The sequence below is a fragment of the Neospora caninum genome, chromosome II (assembly GCF_000208865.1).
Source record: "Neospora caninum Liverpool complete genome, chromosome II".
NCBI lineage: Eukaryota > Apicomplexa > Conoidasida > Eucoccidiorida > Sarcocystidae > Neospora > Neospora caninum.
Genome location: NC_018387.1, coordinates 344,488 through 364,188, shown reverse-complemented (window position 1 = coordinate 364,188; position 19,701 = coordinate 344,488). Strand labels below are relative to the sequence as shown.

The 19,701-nt window shown below is 54.8% G+C and overlaps 3 protein-coding genes across 3 annotated transcripts; 1 reads left to right on the top strand and 2 right to left on the bottom strand.

The window, feature by feature from the left end:
• Positions 1 to 539: 539 nt before the first annotated feature.
• NCLIV_004980 (hypothetical protein) lies at positions 540 to 7,621 on the top strand (the record flags this gene model as incomplete). The annotated part of the gene is made up of 4 exons (XM_003880008.1): positions 540 to 976; positions 1,161 to 1,272; positions 1,779 to 5,718; positions 7,575 to 7,621. The coding sequence occupies 4 exons, from the start codon at positions 540 to 542 to the stop codon at positions 7,619 to 7,621; spliced, it is 4,536 nt and encodes a 1,511-aa protein (XP_003880057.1).
• Positions 7,622 to 7,971: 350 nt separating this feature from the next.
• Positions 7,972 to 9,234, bottom strand: NCLIV_004970 (conserved hypothetical protein; the record flags this gene model as incomplete). The annotated part of the gene is made up of 1 exon (XM_003880007.1): positions 7,972 to 9,234. The coding sequence occupies one exon, from the start codon at positions 9,232 to 9,234 to the stop codon at positions 7,972 to 7,974; it is 1,263 nt and encodes a 420-aa protein (XP_003880056.1).
• Positions 9,235 to 11,946: 2,712 nt separating this feature from the next.
• Positions 11,947 to 19,620, bottom strand: NCLIV_004960 (putative kinesin motor domain cointaining protein; the record flags this gene model as incomplete). The annotated part of the gene is made up of 9 exons (XM_003880006.1): positions 11,947 to 12,197; positions 12,846 to 12,942; positions 13,538 to 13,689; positions 14,099 to 15,061; positions 15,748 to 15,915; positions 16,619 to 17,099; positions 17,737 to 17,771; positions 18,323 to 18,429; positions 19,085 to 19,620. 9 exons carry the CDS (start codon positions 19,618 to 19,620, stop codon positions 11,947 to 11,949), a joined length of 2,790 nt encoding a protein of 929 aa, XP_003880055.1.
• Positions 19,621 to 19,701: the final 81 nt, after the last annotated feature.

The window sequence follows — 19,701 nt, the reverse complement described above, 5'->3', positions numbered from 1 at the left end:
GAGGCTTTTTCTGTTCTTCGATGAAAATATACTTGTAACTCAGCGTCTCCACCTTCGCATGCATATATATATATATATATATATATATGGAAAAGTGTGCGCGACAGTGCAGCTGTTTTCTCGTATGCACATGGGTAGGCCAGAGGGAAATAACTTTTTTCTTGCCTGGTTCCCTTTGGCCGTTTCTGTGCAACGAAACAAATGTTCAAACGTCCCGTTCTTCACTGTTCCTTTCTTTCTCGCGAGTTTGTTTTTCCCCTCCCCGCCTCTTCCTCAGTCTCTGTTTCTTCCTTGCTCTCTCTTCCTCTCTCCCGCTGTCTCTTTCTGTTCCTGTCGGTGTCTTCATTTCACTCTTCGTCTCTATCTTTCCCGGTCTGGCCCTTGTCTCTCCCTCTCTCTCTTCCTCTGCTGTTCTCTGTCTTTCTCTTCGTTTCTGGGATTTCGCGAGCGGCTTCCGCTTCGTCTCCGCGTTTCGTCGTCGGTTTCTTCGGGCGGCGCTCCTGTCCCTGGCTGCCTACGCAAAGCCGAGGAGCGGCTGCATGTCGATTGACCAAACAACCTCGATTCTTCCTGCGCCGCCCCTCCCCTCTGTGCAGGCGCTGCAGGCAGACCGTCCTGTCTCTGCGCTCCCGGCGCTGCGCGAGGCGAAGGCGCAGCAGGAGGCAGAGCGGGAGGTGCTGGAGAGAAACGTGGCAGAGAAGCGAAAAGCCCTCGACGCTGTGGAAAAGAAGAAGTCCCTGCTCCTCGCGGAAGTCGCGCGGCTAAAGCGCAAACTAGAGGCACAAGCTGAGGCAGAAAATTTCGACCTGGCGAGTGAAGATCTGAACGAAGAGCAAAGGCGAATCGAGGCGGAGGAGGAGGAGCTGGAAAAAGTTAAAGAGAGGCTCTGGGGAGTGCAGGAGGACTTGCGTCTTCACGAGGCGATGAAACGCACGACGCGCGACAGAGAAGGACACGGCCCAGAAGATAACGAACGGTAGGTGTATCGCTCGTTCTTGCCACTCGTCTTCTCTCTTCTTCGCGCTTCTCTTGTCTCTCTTTTCATCACTCTTCTTTTCTCCGCGGCTTCCGCACTTGCTGTTCTTCCACTTTTTTCGACTTTGGGTATCCGCGACACCCATTTTCTTTCTCCTTGTTCTGCTCCCTGCTTGTTCGTGCAGGACGGCCGCCGACGCTTCTCGCGCCGAGAAGGCGGTTGCGTTGCGGAAGGAAACGGCGGAGAAGCGAGAAGAGCTGCGCAAGTTCGAAGCCTCGATCCTCAGGAAACAACAGGTGAGGCGACATTCCTCACACGCTCCCATCTGCCTGCCTTTTGCGAGTCGCTCAAGAAGCTCGCGCGGCGAGGTGTACGTACACCTGCGCCCATACCCCCTTCTGTCCCAGGAGCGGTCAACCACGGACCTTCGTGGCCTGTCCTCCAAGGGCCTTGCGACTGCACGTCCTGCAAGTCTGCAAGAGAAGCAAATATTCCCTTTCAATCGGCAATTCGAACTGTCCGCCAACCCTAAACCTTCTTTGTGGCCCACGGAAAACAGACACTCCCGCAGCGCCGTCTCCGTTCTTGTGGCTGCTTCCCGAACGCTAGAGAACATTCCCGCATCTTTCCCGCGTCGCGCCCCTCTCTCTTGTGTCCACCAATCTCCCTATTCCCAAATATACAAATAAACATACTTACGTATTCATATGTTTGTAACCGTATCGATCCTCCACAACTTGCGACTCTGCAGGGGTGTTGATTCGCGTGTTTTCGTGGTTTTTATTGCTGTGCGCGTCTTCAGTGGCTCTCGCACCTCTCTTTGGAGATTGAGAAAGTTCTGGACAGGACGTCTCTTCGCTTTCGACCGTCTCCAACACACGCCTTGCCTTCGCCTTGCTCTACGGCCCCTCCGCATTCAGCTGGAGTCTCCGCTCTTTCTTCCCCATCCACCTTTCTGGCACGAGAGCCGGAAATGCTGTCTTCGTGTCTCCCTGCGCGCAAAGACGCACGCGGCGCGGCTCATCGCCGGCCGCGGGACACCGCGGGAGACCTGGAAAAACGAGCCTTGCGTGCGCTTGCAGAAACGGCGGGAGAGAAGACAGCCGAAAGCGAGAGCAGAAGAAAACGGGAAGGCGAGACTCCAAGTTCCTTCATAGGGCGGCAGCTGGGAGAAGAAGACGAGTTGTTTGAACTCGAAGCGGAAGTGACGGCATGCTGCCAAGACCTCCCCGTTCTCGAGGAGCTTCTGCAGGAGCGCCTGGCTCGGGCATGCCTTCTCGCAGGACAAGCGGAGCCGCCTTTTGCGCGCTCGCCTCTCGCCTTGTCTCCTCGGTCCTCCCCGCGAGCCGCTTCGACTGGAACCTTGGCGGGTGCTGTGGACCCGAAGGAAGGACAACTGGAAATCGAAAAAGAAGAGGACCGAGGACGAGAAGCAGAGGAGCACAGAGCGAAGGAAGCTGTCACGACGCAACAGGGGACGCCTGCGATGCCGCACACGCGAGCCGACCCGGTGTGTCTACAGGTCAACGCGGCGCTGTCCGGGTGTATGTACACCCCGGAAGTGCTGCCTGAAAAGCAGACAAAACAGCGAACGGGACGCTCGCCGTTATCCATGGCTTCTCCGCGTCCCCTTTCTCGCACGTCTTCTCTCGGAGGAGACCCGAGGGAAAAAACAGATGGTTTCCGGGAAGAAGACCTCACCACGACGGAGGCGCCCTCAGGTGCCTGTACACCCCCTCTCCTGAACCACGCGTCGGTGACTCGCGGGTCCACTTTCAAAGCTGAGGCGACAGCGTCCCTTGCAAATCTTCCTTCTCGGGGGGCCGCGGAATGCGCATCTGCTCCAGCGAGTTCGACACCACCCGCTGCGTCTGGAGTGTACGTACAGCGCAAGTTTCCCGCGAACCAGCCGGTGTCTTCGCCTGTTCGTCGCTCGCGCCTCTGCTTCTCTCGCCGCTCCGACTCGTCGAAAGAGTCCCCGTCTTCTGCGTCGCCCAAGTCGCAAGTCGAGACTCTTCCGATAAGCCGAAATTCCTCGAGTGCGGCGTGGACGTCGCGTTCCGAGCGGCGCAGCCCCGCGAGGTCGCGTTCTCTCTCGGAGACGCTTTCAGAGGACGGCAGGGAGGGCCGAGGCGACGCAGCGCAGGCCGCGAAGGGAGAAAAACTTGAACGCGCGCTGGATGCAGGCGAGGCGGCGCGAAGTGGAGAGGAGAACAGGTTTTCCTTCGAGGCAGAAGCCCGCCTGAAGACAGCCTGCACACAAAGGCGAGAACCGCGAAGAACTGAAGCAGCTGAGGACCAGCCCTGGAACGCGCTGCTTGCCTGGGCTTCTTCATGGACCGGAGAAGCCGGTCTGCGCAGCCCCCGAGAGAGAAAAGCTGAGGGGAGGACTCCCTCTGTATCTTCTTCTCAACGCGGACATCGCCGTGCGCTTCCACCGCTTCGCTCCTGTTCGTCTTCCAGTTCGTCTTCATTGTCTCCGACTCCTTCAGCTTGTTTTTCGCCTTCTGGCTCTTCTTTCAGCTCTGCATCGTCTTTCGGTCCAGAGAGGGTGGCGAGAGGCGACGGCACGAGAACTGTGCTGAGAGAGAAACGCGAGAACGTCGAGGCTGACGGGGCTCTTGACGCGCCGGCTGAGACGATGTGGGAGACGCTCGGTCCTGCGACTGCCAAGAGAGACGAGAACGTGGTCAAGAACCTTGGTAAGCTCCTGGCACTTTTGGAAGCGCTTCCCGACGTCGACCTTCGCGCACCGAAGGCAAGCAGCGAGAAAGCCGTCGCCCAAAAGAACGCGCGGGCGAGGAGAGATGGCCCAGGGGAGCGCGGACAAAGACGACAGGCGACGAAGGAGACAGGAACGAAAACGTGGAACCGTCGCGGCGCTCAAGAAAAGAGACGCGGATCCTGCGATGTTCCGGATAGCCGCAACTCTTCGCGGTGTCCCTCCACCTCGCCTCTCCCCTCGCCGTTGCCTTCTTCCTCTTGCTCCTCTGCTGTCTGTACCGAGGTAGTTACCGGTACAGCTCTTTTACCGGAGGCGAGAAGGGAAACTCAGAGCGGAAGACGAGGTCGGTTCGCTCCGGAGTGCGTGGCTTTCCAGGCGAGCAGCTTCGCGAGGGTGTCCGAAAAAGGCGAGGAAAGGCGCGAAGGTCAAAGCGACGGCGGAGCCCGGGCGCAAGAAGCAAACACCAGCGCGGGAGACCGCCTGAGAGCCGTTGCAGGGGAAGAAAGGCCAGGAGGGGGGGGAGCCCTACACAGAGAAGAGGAGGAAGACGCGCCTAAAGAAGGAAACACTCCCAGAGGAGAAGACGCACCTAAACAAGAGGAAAAAGGCGCACGTAAACCAGAGGAAGAAGAAGCACGTAAACAAGAGGAAGAAGACGCACGTAAACAAGAGGAAGAAGACGCACGTAAACAAGAGGAAGAAGACGCTGCCAGAGAAAAAGCTGACAGGGCAGAAGAGGGGTCAAGTGTGCGGGAGGAAGAAATAGGGGCAGAGAGAGGAGAGGGAGAAAGAGTGGAAGAAGACGGATCTGGAGAGAGTCCGCGAGGAACAGCGACAGAAGAGGAAGCCGAAAGATCCAGAGAAGAGGAAGGGCCAAGGAAGGACTCCGGAGCCTCCAGTCTCTTCTCGCGTGCATCTGGGGCGCACTGCGAACCTGAGAACGGAGGGCGAGGCATGGGAGCGCAGCACGTGCTCGAGGAGACGCTCGAGGCAACTGGGACACTCCAGAGCGACTGTGGATCGGACGGAGAACAAACGGGAGAGGACAAGCTTGAGAACGGCATGCGTTCGGCGGGAGGTTTCGCGGATGGCCGAGGTGGGGACGCTCTGAACGGAAACGGGAGTAAAGAGGCGGCGGAGGAGACAAGAGAAGGGCGGTTCCTGGCAGAAGGCGCGCCGATCCTTCAGGGAGGGGAGGACGAGCGAGAGCAGGCACTGGCCACGTTGCACGAGAGAGGCGGCAGAGAAAGCGCCGGCGAGGAGGCAGAGAAAGCGGCAAGACACAAAGAGAAGGAGCATGCGGAGACGGGCGAAGACGGCCGACGGGGTGAGGCGACGTGTGGCGCTGAAGCGAGTCCGTGGACGAGAGGAGAGAGAGAAGAAACAAACGCGAAGACAGAAAGAGAAGAAGAGGAGGCAGAGGGAGAGGAAAACAGAGCAGTTGTGGAAGAGGGCGAAGAGGCGGCCTTTATCGCGACTGAGGCAGGCGAGCGTTTTGAGCAGGACGGAGCCCAGGACGCGGTGGCGGGTCAGGATGACAGAGGCGAAGAGGAAGAGAAGAGGACGAGAAAGTTAAGGCGAGAAGAGGCCGGAGAAGAAGCGAGGAGAGACAGTCGCTTCTGTGCGACACAACCGGAGAGAGAGGGCGAGCGAGAGGCGAGGCGAGATCGGGCCAGCGATGGAGAGGAAGAAGGAACGCAGAAGAGAGACAGAGAAGAGGAGAGGCGAGGGAGGAAAGAAGAAAAAGAACAAAAGGTGTCTGTTTCAGGCGGCCCCGTCAAGGATCTGGTGGCGCCTGCATTTTCGGAGACAATCGCGAGAGCGGAGTCACCTGGAAAAGGTGAAGTCGATGCTTCCTGCCTCTCTTTGGTAGGGTGTGAGGAGATCAAAGACGCCTCTGCGGAGACACCGCCAAGAACGCCCCTCAGGACGCCCGTCGCCGGACGGCACGACAGCTCCGGCCGTCCGCAGTCTCCTTCCTGTTTGTCGTTTTCGTCTCTTTCTTCGAGACGTGGGAGTGAGTGCGCGGCCTGTTTGTCGCCTGGTCAGTTCCTGGCGAGCTCGCCTTCTTTCCTCCCTTCTTCTCCTTCTTCTCTGTCGTCCTTTCCGATTTCTCCTTGCTCGCCTCTCGCCCCGTTCCCTCACTCTTCTCTCTCGCCTACGATCTGCTCGTCTCCATCGCAGTCTGCCTTTCCTTCTCACCCTCCGTCTTCTCCCCCTGTTTCTTCTCCGTCTTCTGTTCCATCTCCTTCTTTTCCTTCCTCTGTCTGTTCTCCACACGAGTCTGGAGCTTCGCAGGTAGAGCGAGGGGGGAGTTCCGCGCCGTCTGTAGGAAGTGCGGAGGCGATCGTCTCTCTGCATGCGCGAGAGCGGAAGCGAGACGGAGACGGCAGTGAAGAAGCAAGGATAAACAAACCCTCGAGTGCCAGGGAGGAAGGCGGAGAAAGGGAAAGTAGAAGAAGCGAAGAGGCGCACGGAGAAGACGGACAGACGATACGGAAAGAAGGGAAGTGCGGCGGAAGTGAAGAGGAAAGAGAGACGAGCGGCAAGAGAGAAGTGTACGAAGAGGAAGGTAATAACAAAGACGAAAGGAGAAACGCTCAGGGCGACCTAGACGCAAGGGAGGAAGAAAGGCAGGGAGACTGTGCAGAAGGGGCGAGGGAGCACGACACACTGCAAGACAGCAGCGATCAGCGAAATCTGTCAGAGGGCCGAGAACGGGAAATCCCAGGAGAGAAAAAGAAAGGCGCATGCAGGGAACAAGGCGCCGACTGACAAAAGAGAGAGGGAGAGACAAAGAAAGGAGAGATGCACACGCCTAAAAGGAAGAGATTGCTTGAGAGTTTTGATGGAAACTTGACAAGACAAGGACGGACAAGAAGGCCCCCGAGCGTTGTCGTGTGAAATGCGGCCTTCCGTGACACCCCGGATCGAACACTTTCGTCTTTTTTTCCAGGATAGGGACGAGCTCGCACTTCGGTTTTCTCCGGGGTTGTTCTCTATACCTTTCCGGTCTTTCTCCTGCTCGTCCTCGCTCGCTCGCTCTTCCTCTCAGGGTGTTTTTCCTAGTGGAAACCTCCCTCGGCGCAGAACCCTCGAAAGAAGAACCGCTTGTTTTCCGATCCGGAAGAACGCAACGCCCTCCAAATGACAAAGGCCCGTATCTATGCCAGCTATTCTTCAGAGTCTCTTCATTCACACGTGCATGTATATATAAATGTATGTGCATAAATATAAGCATATTTATCTGTACATTTGTATGTATGAATATATATATATATATGTATATGTATGAGTATAAATTTGTGTGGGACACAGGAAATGGTCACCTTTGTTTATGCGAGAGAAAACTCCGAGCTTTAAGGGACCTGGCGCTACAGTGCGAAGGCGTGCTGATGGGCGCCAGTTTCTTGCATGTGCATGCGGGTGTGTGTCTGCGCTGTGCGGGAAGTAAATCTTTCCTCGAGGAGGCTCATCTCTCGCGTTTCGTCTTGATTTCTCAGCCACGTGAAGCGGCAAGCAGGATGTGTACTCTTGCCAGGCGCGACATATCTTTTCTTTCACTTTTATTTCTTTTTGCTGAACGAAAGAAACCAGTTCATAAGCCCTGTTGTGGCGAACGCCCACAGGTCGCGTTTCTTCCTGGAACAAAGTTGACCCATTCTACATGCATGTATACACAGATCTATACATCTATATGTATGTGTGTACTTCCCCATCCACCTATGCAAATGTATATCTATGCACCTACAAGATGTACATATATATATATATATATATATATATCTTTTTTTCCATTTTTTGGCAATTTTTTATGGATGTGCATGCGGGACAGGCCGTGAATTTGTGCACATGTTTCGCTTGTTCGTCCAGGCGATAAAGACACTGGAACCGCCAGCACCGACCTGTGGCTATTTTAAACAGCATCGTTCCAAAAGAGCGCTGGCTCGGCCACAAACCCAAGACGGAGGGAAGAGGTCAGCGCTCCACGACAAACTTTCAGTTCTTCAAATCTATCCGTTTATTTAACAAGAACACAGGCTCCCTCCTATACCTACAAATACATATAGTTTCATATATTCATATCGGTATATAAATATACGTATATATGTATATCGTTGTGCAAAAGCACGGATTCGTGTGTAGATACATCTGTGTATATCCACATGTAAGTAAACATGGGTGGATACACATATATAAAAAATCAAGAAATATAACTATATATGTAAATGTAAACGGAGCTACATTTACACAGACACTTTGAGAGGAATCACCAAAGTTGCGGTGCGGGCTGGGAGATTCCTTTTTCGATGTTTGACGGAAGGCGATTCATCTGAGGCAAAAGCGGGTGCTCAGTGTGGAGGTAGTGGAGCAGAAGCGCCAAAACTTGGTTGTCTCGAAGAGCCGGAGGGACCGCTCTGGCCGTGCCGTTGAGGAGAGAACAGAGGAAAGCATTTCGGCTGGCTTTCTTCTCCGCCTTGCGCTCTCGCCTCTTCCTCTCGTTCTTCTCTTCAAGCGTCTCTTCCGTGTCTTCAGACGTCTCGTCTGCTGGCTCTTGTAGATCGTTTGGCGCGTCTTCTTTCCCCTCGCAGGCTGCCGTTTGTTCTGTGTCGGTTGCATGCGGCTGGGGCTCTGCACCGTCCGAGAAGGGACTCTGCGCTGCCCCGTTCTCTCCTCGGTCTCTCGACTCCTCAGCGGGAGAAAAAAACAGGAGAGCATGCAGCTCCTGCAGCTGGTGCGCTGAGAAGGAGTCGATGTGTTTCTGACAAAAGAGAGAAAACAGCGTCTCCAACTCGAGGTGGTGAAACGTGCAGATGGCATAGCGCAGATAGCTGCGAAGCTCCTCTGTACGTACACGTGACTCCTCCTCGCCTCTGGTCCAATGCACTGCTTCTAAGCGCCCTTCGTCGCTCTTCCTTGTCGGAAGGGCCGCCTGGACGCTCCCGTTTGTGTCGGCGACTCGAGCCTCCCTCTCGCTCTTCGCCTCCAGCTCAGACTCCACGCCCCCATCTTCACGACTTATCTCCTCGCTTCTAGCCTTTGCCTTCTTTCCCCTCATTTTCTCCCTCTGGTGCTCCGTCTCCCCGGCCGCTCGCTCGTCGAGTTCTCTCCTTCCCTGGCTTCGTCTCAGAAGCCGTGCCAGCGCCTCTTGGCTCTTCCGCAACAACTTTGCTTCTGCGCATTGCAGGCGAACAAGAGTCATATTCCCAGGTGTCGGAGACAGGAGTCCCTGGACCTGCCTCGGCCTCTCTGAGTCTCCGTTCGGCTCTTGGCCTTCAGAAAAGCTCGCGGGCGGGTATTTCCGCATGTTCTTTGCATGCAGCGGAAGCGGCGGCACTGCGCGTCGAAGCACAGCGGGCGCCTGCTCCGTGGTGTTGTCCTCAGGGGAAAAATCATCTGAGGAGGAAGACGAGGAGCAAAGATCTTGTGTGTCGCTTGCCGCCCGGTCTCGAATGCGCAGAGCGGAATGCAGACTCTTCCACGCAGACAGGAGCGCCCGGCCTCGGTGTTTTCTGAGAGAAAATCGCCGCATTTTCTGGGGGGACTCCTCAGTTCGCTGAAGTGTACATACACCTGAGGATGTCTCCCCGCGCCAGGGCGAGAGTCCCCCGCCGCTCAAGTGGTCGTGTACCAGCTGCGACGACGGGTCAGACAGTCTGTCTCGTCCCTCGTCTTGCCTGGAAACATCTCGTGTCGCTTCTTCCGAGATAACCGGGTTCTCGGAGGCACGCACCCTCTGTTCCCCGGCGCTCTGTGCTTTCTGACCGCCCTCGTGATTCTCCCCCTCGGCTGTACGTACACCCCGCCTCGCAGTGCCTGCAGCCGCTTTCGACCGCCTTTCCCCTTCTGCGCCTGCCAAAGTACTCGGCCTTTCTGCATATCTCCCTCTCAAACTTTTGTGAGACGAAAAGGCGAAGCCGCGGAAAGAAAGACAGGTGACAAGCGAAGACACCGCAGCCGGGAGGTGAGTCTGACGAGCGGCCGCGGCGTCAGTTCCCCTTTGGGAAAGCGAAGCAGCGTGTGCGTCGCAAGTTCGTCTAGACACTTGTGCAAGAACGTCGCGAGGCGTGAGCCGCTTACCGTGGAAGGGAGACTCTTCAGCTGTACGTCCACCGCAGCTCTGCTCGACAGCCGTTTTGAGCCAAACTTCCGGGTTTTCGCTGCGAGAAGACGGAGCCTCACGCGCGTGACGTCCGCGCGAATCTCCGAACTTGGCCGGTGGCGATCCATGGCAGCTTGTGCGCGGGACCGAAGCGCAACTGCCCCAAGTCTGCACGGGAGGTGAGTCGCATTTCTCTGCGCTCTTCGAGTGGGACAAAGAAGGCGCTGGAGAAGAAGAAGAGAGAGGCGGAAAAGAAAGAGGCGAAGGAGACGGGCCGTAAACCGAGCCTGAAGAAGGATTCGAGGCGGCAGGCCAAGGGAAGCTCCGAAACGATGAGAACGGAGAGAATGGCGGGGAGGGAGACGGAGAAGGCGCACCGCCGTGGTAGAAGGGAAAGCCAGGAGTCGACCAGAGAGGCAGACAGGGACAGGAGTGACGAGGACACGAAAGCGAAAAGGAGGCCCCCTGAAGAGACACCAAGGACGAAACCCAGGAAAGGGAAGGACAAGGCGGCGATGTCAAAGAAGCAGGACAAGTCGTGGAACACGGAGAAGGAGAAGCAGAAACGGGTGAGGAGAGTCGAGCGGACCTGCCGGAAAGCCGCCTGGAAGACGATGGACGCGGGGCTGGGACGCGCGGAGGTGGAGAGGAAGACGCGACTGCCGAGCACGAGGGAGAAGAGAGAGAAAACCGGGCTCTCATGGTGGCGTGCGAGTGAATGCGGTGAAGTGTCTCTGAAAGCGGACTTTAAAAAGCTTTGGGCGCATGCGAGAACGAAGAAGGGAGGGACGATTTCACTCAAGATGGAAACTGGAGGTCGCCCTTTCCGAGGGAGGGAAAAGGCGAGACGCACCAGGGGGTCGCCGACCTGCTCGCGACGGCGCGCGCCCGGTGCCGTCCCCGCTGCCCTACGACTCTCGCCATGAAAGGCAAGGGTGCAAAACGAGTCACACGAATGTGCACGCAACAGCTCGCGAACTGGTGAAAGCATGAAGGAAAGATACAATTCGAAAAGACAGAGGCTGTTAGCGCAGATCTGTGGAGGGATAGACGGCAAGAATCGAGTCGTGCGTGGTTTCCAACACGCACACGCACACGCGCAGCTCTGTGCTTCGCTCTCTGCCGAGCCGTTTTTGCCGCTCCTTTTCGTCTGACCCGCCGAAAAAGGAAAATATTCTGGGGAGCAGAAAGCAGAAACGGAAAGACGAAGGACAGAAGAGGCTGCAAGGAAGCGGTTTTGCTCTTGGGAACGAAGAACACGTGACAGCAATGACAGGCCAGTGATATCTAATTTCGCGCGTGCATATGCGCATGCACCTTTGAAAAAAACGCGGGCAAACGCGTTTCAACTACGACAAACAGTCGGCTACCAGAGAATTCATCCCGAGCAAATCGACAACGTTCTACACGCAGAAACACATGCATGCAAACATGGAGAAACGTACACGTGAATTTGCGTATTTCGATTGGGATCGATTTGCGTTCCTTGAGAGCTGCGAAAGTTTGCGAACACAGCAAAAAAGTCGAGCGCACATGCGTGCATGCGTCTAGCGAAACGGAAGACTCGAGGAATCGCTCTGTTTCCTTCAGAGGTAAATTTTTCCCTTCTCTGGTGTCTCCGGGGAGCCCGTCTGTTTTCGCGGAGTCGAATGGTCCGTGAGCCACAGTTTTGAGACGATGGAGGGTGTGCGTTTGAAGTAACAAACTCTGCAGCTCCGAGAAGATTTCTAGATTTCCACGGCGATGTGGAGTCGAAGGAGCGACTTTGAAAGGGGACGGAAAGCGGCGCCTGCACGCTTCGAGGCTACATCTCTCGGCGAGTCGCCACATCTCCTCGGGACGGGAGGGAGATAACACTTTCCATTCCGGGGTTTCGTGCATTTCGACCGTCGGCAGTCGCGAGCGTTCGTGAACAAGCGGAACAGCAAGCGTGGAGCACTCACGAGGACAGAGAAAACCCAAAGCGGGCGAAAGAATGCGAGGAAGAAATACCCGGGGAGAGACACTGGCGAAACCTGTCTCGGGTATTCGGTAGTACCAAAAGCACACACGCGACAGCTGCCTTTAGAGTTCTTAGGCATCACTGTGCAACTTTATCAGTTTCAGATTCTTCAAAGTTTGAAACTTTGCTCCACGACTCTTCTACTTTGTGGCTCTCGAATCCTCGCCGTAGACCTCGAAGATCAGAACCTCGTTTTCCAGGTATTCCATGAACGCCGGAGTGACGGTTTGCTCAAGAATCTTTTTGAAGTTAAAGACTGGATGGGTGTTTGCGCCGTTGACACGCGACGTCTCGATGTATCCCGAGGAGAGATAAGGCTTGAAGCGGACAAAGGTGTTGTTCGCGAATTCTGCTGGAAGTCCAGAGGCGCTCAGGATCCTCACCTCGTAGTCTGTGGACAGCGCAGAACGCGGAGTGCATGCGCGGCAGAAACACCCGATGAGGTTCATTTTGCGTGCAGTGAGAAAACTCTAACATTTGTGTTGTTTCGCTAGTTCTTTCTCTTTTAGTTTTCTCGGACTTCGAGCTCGTCTTCGAGCGTGTGAATGCCGCGGCCTCCACGGCGGAAAAAGGGAGGCAGATCGCGAGAAAATATCAGACCCCAAAACGCGATAGAATCGGGAGCTCCCTGGAACGGCAAAAAGTTCCGAAAATGCAGAGTCGCGTCCCGCAGCTTCACGGCCTACGTCCTCAGAAGGAAGTGGAGTCTACGATGCACGAGGCTGCGAGTGTGCCTCGAATCATCTAAGGGCCACGTTCTGTGCTATGCCTGTCGCAAGCGCTACGGAACTTCAGACGCGTCTTCTTTCGAGTGTTTTGCTTCCACAAGGCCCGCGACGCGTCAGAGACAATGTGTGCGATGAATCTGCGCGCCTGCGCAGTCGCGCCTTTCCCTAGACCCGAGCGGCCTCTCTCTCATCTTCCGTGCAGAACACTAGGTTCCATGTCTCCTCCCTGGTTCCCCTTCCCTTTGGTGTTTCGGAGAGAGGCTACACTGTCGTGAAAAGCCTGGAAAGAATAGGGTTTTTTCGTTCCGTACACATGGAAGTCCCGAGAAGTTCTGCTGGACTCTCCTTGATGTCGTCGTCCTCCAACTCGTGCCCGTCCCTCGACACTGGAAACACAGCCACTTTGAGCTGCTCCAGCGCAAAGCACAGACGAAATCGCGTTGTGTCGCTTACTTCCCCTCGTAGTCTGTCTCTCTACATGGTACACAACGATGTTCTCGAGACCCGACTTATACACTTGTACAGGTGAACAAAAACAGTAAGCTGCAGCCGTGGACCAGAAGCGACGTGCGTGCATGCAGGAAGAGAGAGCCAGACACACAGATGTAAATGTCGCCGCGAACTGTCCTGTATATATAGAGAGAGATACAGATATGCAGTCGCGTGCATGCACTTTTGTAGAGGCGGATTTCTATGCAGACGGTTTCACTTGCAGACACCAAGCTGTGAGGTCTGTTCGAAAGGGGAAGGAATGGAAACGTCGTTTCATTTCCAGGACGCGCTGGCCCACGCAAGCGAGGTGACTTGATGCCTTAAGTCTCGAGGCGAGCCCCTGCACATCCGTGTCGCTCCGTGGAGCTTAGTGTCTCTTTTTCAGCTGTATGGCACTGCCTATGCACCTACAACGGCCCTACGGTAGCTTGCCCCATGTCTTTTCGATCTGTTTCGCGTTTCATCCGCGGTTTGGGGCGGCCAGCCTCTCTGCACAAGTGAAAGCCTGTACCTGTCCCACGTCGACGCCTTCCTTGTTGAAGATGTGAGCATTTGACTCTGTCTCCAACTGGGCGGTCAGAGACTCCAAAAACAGGACAGCCTTCCCGATGCACTTCTCCTTCTCGATAGGGTCCCAGAACGGATCATCTTCTTTCTTAAGACCTGAACGCACAACCCCACGGAGGCCTATGTGTCGGCATGCATCTGCACATGTACACCTACATATATATATATATATATATATATATAGAGAGAGAGAGAGAGAGAAAGAGAGAGAGGTATAGCTGTATGTCCGCTGTAGGTATAAACGTACATATAGATGCTTTCTGAAGATGTTGAGGCTCGTCTGTTCATATACGCTGCTGCGTCTCTACAGACTCGTGGGATTGACATACATGTTCAAATGGACCTAGGCCTGCGTGCACACATTTCTTCCTTTATTTATCTGTGTTGTACGAGAGAAACCGGTTGCTCGGTTTTTTGTGCCTGGAGGCGAGCAGGTGGGGCGAGCCCCTCCGTTTTTCATTGCCGATGTTTCTGGTGTTTCCTCGGTGCCTCTGGAGGCGCCTACGCTTGAGAAAGCCGTCCTTGTCTTTTGCGTCGGTGTACGCGTCGAGGAGCTCGCGCATGAGGAAGAGGCGGTTTTCGAGGACTGCGGGGGCCCAGTCGTACACGGGTTTTCCTTCGAACATCACTGCGACGATGACGTTGGATCTTCTTTCACCTGTGGACGTGAAGGTCATGTCGAACGACGGGGTCAGTTCGTACGGTTTCTTGAGTTCCGCCGCGATCAGGTTCGCCTCCTTGATCAGGGGCAAGACTTCCACGAGTTTCTCTTCCACGACCTTCCGGTCGGTCTCGGCTGCGCAGCGTCTCATTTCTTTCCGCTGGAGCTCCTTTTTCTCGCGCTCGAGAGCCTCGTGTTTCTTCCGGAACTCTTCTTCCACTTTCTGGCGCTCGTCGGCGCTGGCTTTCTGCGCAGCTCGCCGCATCTTCTCCTCGAACTCCTTCTGCGCTCGCTGCATCGCTTCCGCCTGGCGTTTGTACGCTTCCGCCTTCGCCTTCTCCTCCTGCAGCTCCACCTCGTTCGGCTTCACGCGCTTGACCTCGCCCTGTGCGACACACACTTCCTCCAGCACGCCGTCGTAGGTGTGTTCTGCGAGCAGTTTCTGTTGCGTTTGCTCCGCTGGAAAAACGACTAGAAAGGCATAGGCCTGTCCCAACACCAGGCGGTCTCCCGACCTGAGGGAAACCGGCTTCTTCTGGGTGATCTTCTCTCCGTTGACGAACGTGTAGTTGATCCCCTCCACGACCTCGAGGTACACCGCGCGTTTGGACGCATCCAGCGCACAGCGGCAGTGCTTCGGGAAGACGCCAAGACCAGAGAGCGACACATCCGGAGTCCAGTCGCCTTTCTTCTTTCCGATCCAGAGGTGTCCGGGAGCGCTAGGCAACGCGAAATTCAGCTGACCACTCAGCAAAACATCCTCGTTTAAAACCGTCAAGTGCGGCACACTTGATGGATCGACAGTGCCTGCAGGCGCCGACGGCCGGGCGAGAAAGAAAGAGAAATACGCGAAAACGTCAGAAAACGGAAGCAGGGGTAGGACAAGAAGAAGGGTGTTAGAAACGGTTCTTCTGACTGGGTGCCGGAGACACCCACACACGAGACAGCTTTTTTGAGAATCTGAGATGAACTGCGTGGAGACGAAGGAAGACGCGAGGTCACGCGGTAGGGTTGACACGCAGGCAACTGCAAGGACCAAATGCGTCACGGCGATGGCAAAATCAAGGGAGAGAGAAATTCACAGAGAAGGGGCTACCAAAAAAAGAGAGTCGGAAGGCCAGACGAAATAGCGGCCTCCAGAGATCCCCGCAAACAGCTGAATCGAGAGGGAGGTGGAGAGAGAGTTGAAGAGACAACTGAAGCTGTGGGTCTGTGTGTTTACGGAGAGACAGCGAAAGGGGTGTAGGTCGAGCATATAGCTAGAAAGGCTGATAGATCGCCGTAGAAGCGGGTACAGTTTAGGGGAGAGAAAACCCGAGGCGACTGATTCGATACGGATTTCGGCACAGCCATGGGCTCTAGGGTACGTCCGCTTTTTCGGGATTCCTCTGGTGTCCACGCTTCACGCGAGTTCCTCCCGAGTGACAACGTAACGGGAACGGATCGAAACGCCGCTCCCTTTGATTTCCCGACCAAGCGCGTGCAAAACGGACCTTGCGCTGTCTGGGCGGCAGCCTGCTTCTGAGACTCTTCAAGTTTCTGCTGAAATGATTTCTCCATGTCGTGGAGTGCGTTTTCCATCGCTCGGATTTCCTTCTGATGTTCTTCCTCAAGCGCCTTTCTCTCGGCTTCCGACAAACCACGGTCGGCGGCATTTTTGCCTGTTAGGTTTGGTGTCACCGCACGGGTTTCACACGGACAGCAACGATGCAAGTACAAAACCCAGCTCTTCTGTGCATCCGCAACACAAAGGCGAGTGAGAAGCGGCAAGTGTGAAATGCCCGTTCGATTGAAACGACTCCTCCGTGACAGGCCCAGGAATCCCGAGGTCCCCAGAATGCTTGGCGAAGACGGGTCCGATCGTGCCGCCTCATCTGCAGGTCACCTACATAATCCATGTGCCCCATGCATGCTCCTTCGCGCAGTTGAAACTGTTCACACGCGTATACAAAGTATATATAAATATATATATATATAATATATGTGGGTATGAGTGTGTGTATCGGTTTGAGCAGTTGTGCATATGGTTGTGCCGTGCACGTGCGGAGATCGCGATATCGACATGACAGATGTCGATATACCGAAGGACAGATACATGATGGGCGACACACCTATGTACATCTAGGCTTAGAGTTTTGCGAGTAGACAGATGGCCTCTATCGAGATGCACACACTCGGGAATCGTGGTTTTCTGGTGCATCCACATCGGAATTACGCAGCCGGGTTTTCGGTTCACCGGAAAACCACCTTTTCTCACAGCGTTTGCCTGACGCCTGCACGGCCTCAGCCCCAGCAGCCGATCTCCGCTGTACTCCAGTCTGGTGAGCCTCTCGTTTTCCCAACTGCAAACGCTGGTTGACTTACCCTCCAGGAGTGCCTTGAGTTTCTCGTTTTCTTCCCGCAGTTCGCGTATGAGCCGGAGCGTCGGGTCTTCGTTCACCACGGCGAAGTTCTTGACTTGTTTTGCGCGGTCGGCGTATCTCAGCGTGCTGAGAGTCTCGTCGTAGTTGTTCGAGGCTGGTGAGAGCGCACAGAGCATGATTGTTCTGCACGAACCGCCCAGCGCATTCTGGAGGAGCCTCGTAAGCTTCGAATCGCGGTAGGGAATGACTCGGCCTTTGTCTTTCCCGGCTGCTTTATCCGCCAGAGCGGAAATGACGTTCCCAAGCGCCGAGAGCGATTTGTTGATTGCACATCCCTCTTTAAGGCGATCCCCAGACGCCTGTGTCTGATCATTCTTTTCGGAGCCTGCGAGATCGACGAGGTGGATGACAGAAGTTCTCCGGCCTTGCTTCCCGTCCAGCGTCGTAATTTGTTGCAACTCAATTGACACTACAGTGTGTGCCTGAGAGACAACGCGAAAAGGGACAAGGAGCAACAACGCACATACGCGAAACGGTTCGTGTCGTCTCCCGTGTTATGGGTGACGATGAACGGTGGAATCTTTCCTTCGGGAGTCTCTCTCGGCAAGCGTTCCTTTCCTTCGTGTTCCACCGAGGATGCTCCTACAGAAAGAAACAACGCGGCACGTCTGATTTCAATCAACTCTAGAACGCGTTTCCGTAAGGAAACTCAGCATATCGTTTTTCCTTGTCAGGATGGTCTTGCTGATTTCACCTCTAACTCGCTTTTCCAGAAGCATTTCAGAGAGAGTCGGAGCGGGAGAACGGCTGTCCACCCCTCCTGGGCAGTCGGCTCTAGGCTGGAGTCTCGAAACAGATTCTGGAAGGTAGTTTCGTCTCCCGTTTCTATCTCCGTCTGTTCCCTCCTTTTTCTCCTTCCGTTTCGTCGCGGAAAAAACGGGCTCGCAGATATGAGGCAACACTGCTGAAGAAAACCCATCCTGATGGCGCTTGTTGTGTCGGCTGACCAGTCTGAGGAAACTCTGGAGATGCACAACCTTCGTGTGCCTTTTGGTTACATTTTCGTGATTGACTTCTCTTCAATTTTTTCTGAAAAACTTGACAAGCGTCCGAACTCACCCGACTGCTCGTTGCGTTCATCAGCGTGGCTCCAACTGCGCACACGCCCAGGCAATCCACAGAAGACGCAAATTCGTCACAGATTTAGAAAACGCCGACACAGACAAATAAACCATGCATTTTCGCTCCTGGAATTTATTCGTATCGTCATCTGCGCCTCTTGTTGGCAGGGGCCTCAGCAGATGTTCCAGGATTCACGGGGGTACCCTCCTCCAGTGTCGGTGCGGCAGAATGCGAAGGCGTATGACTCGATCAAATAGGCCTGACGAGTTCCAGTTGCTCTCTTACAAACTGAGAAAACTCGTATCGTCACACCAGCGTGTTTGAAGTGAACATAGAGTTTAGCGTGCACCCGACATCTCTTCCGCTGTCTAGAACCCCGTGGTGTTCCTTTCGATTGCATCAAGAGTCCTTGTCTCTTCTACACCCCACGTGAGAAAACAGGCAACAGGTATGCCTTGAACGGAACCCGCAGATGACGGCGAGCCGTCCCCGAGTTCCGTACGATCGTTTAATGATGGAAAACGACCTCCGGAACTGAGCGTTGCCGCTGAGAGTTCTACAATTATGCTGCTGAGGGTCCTACTTGATCGGTTGGATGTCCCCTCGTCAACGATCTTCTGAATGCCCGCATAGGAATTCACAGCTCGCCGCGAAAGGCCTTCCACAAAGATTCCCAAGACCTTGGACTCTCTGAAGACAGGTAGAAACATGTAGAAAGGCTTCATATAAAAGAATTACATGTATAAAGGTCAAGACCTGTGCATAGCTTTGCAATGCATACTCCCCAGGGTCGTACTCCCGCTTGCCAGCGGCATTCAGCAATTCGACCCTAAATCAGCGGCGGGTATCCTTTGGCTCTTTATTGATCGCCTTTGGGTTTTCGGTGTTCGTCAAGGAAGAGATGAAACGCCTCTCGGCGGTAAGAGTTGCAGGCTAGCGAGTTGCCGCCTCAGTCAGCTGCGAGGGTTTTCTGTGAGGTGTATACTATGTCGTGGCCTCTGACGCTCCAAAAAGGCGCGTCTCGACAAATTCGAAAGCACAGCTTGGTTCGTTGCTTCCCATGCCTCCCTTAATTCTGCAGATCCAACGCTATGGAAACCACGATCCGTTTAAATCAACACAGCCGCTCAGCCGCGTAAACAGACACGGTGTTTATGTCCATGTGTTTCTGCCTTGTCTTGGCGTGTCAACTTCTTTCTTCCTAGGTAAATGGAGCCGAAGCTGTGTCTTTTTTTTTGAGTTTCGCTGGAGCGCGAAGACACTGTTCACAGCAGACCAGGACTGCCTTGACTATCGAGGATCTCTACGCCCTGTATTTACATGCGAAAAAGGCACTACTGTGTACCTTATCTCCAGTCCTCCTTGTGGCCGCGTTGAGGGTTTGATGAGAAGGTCGTGCACGTGTTCATTGTACACCTCAAGCATACTGCAAGAGACCTCGAATGACTTAGTGGGGTCTTTGTTTTGACCGATGCGTCTGAAAATCTCCTCGCAAGCAATGGGGATGATCCCCTTGTTTTCTCCGTAGCCAACCATCGAATAGCTTTTTCCACTTCCTGTCTGACCATAGGCGAACAAACACGCGTGGTAGCCTTCCCACGCGCTGTCTATAACCCCTTGGCCGACATCAGAAAAGACACGCGTCTGATCAGCGTAGGGGCTTCCTGGAGCAGGAGAGAGGTAGCCGGACGGCTCCTCGTGGTAGCCGTCATGTGACCAGTAGGAATAGTCGAAAGTGAACTTTTTCTCGTCATTCTTCTTCGATAAGTTGGTTATCACTGTCTGGCGTCCATTCATGCTGATGCAGCAAAACGCGTTCAACTTCCGCTCCCTGGCGTTAAACGGGCGAACCCGCACAGCGACTTGCACACTGCAACTCATCTTGGTTTCTTGTACAACAAAATCTGGTTCAACACCCAGCGCGGCCTCGCCACGATTTCCCCTTTCTCTCCCCCGGCGTGT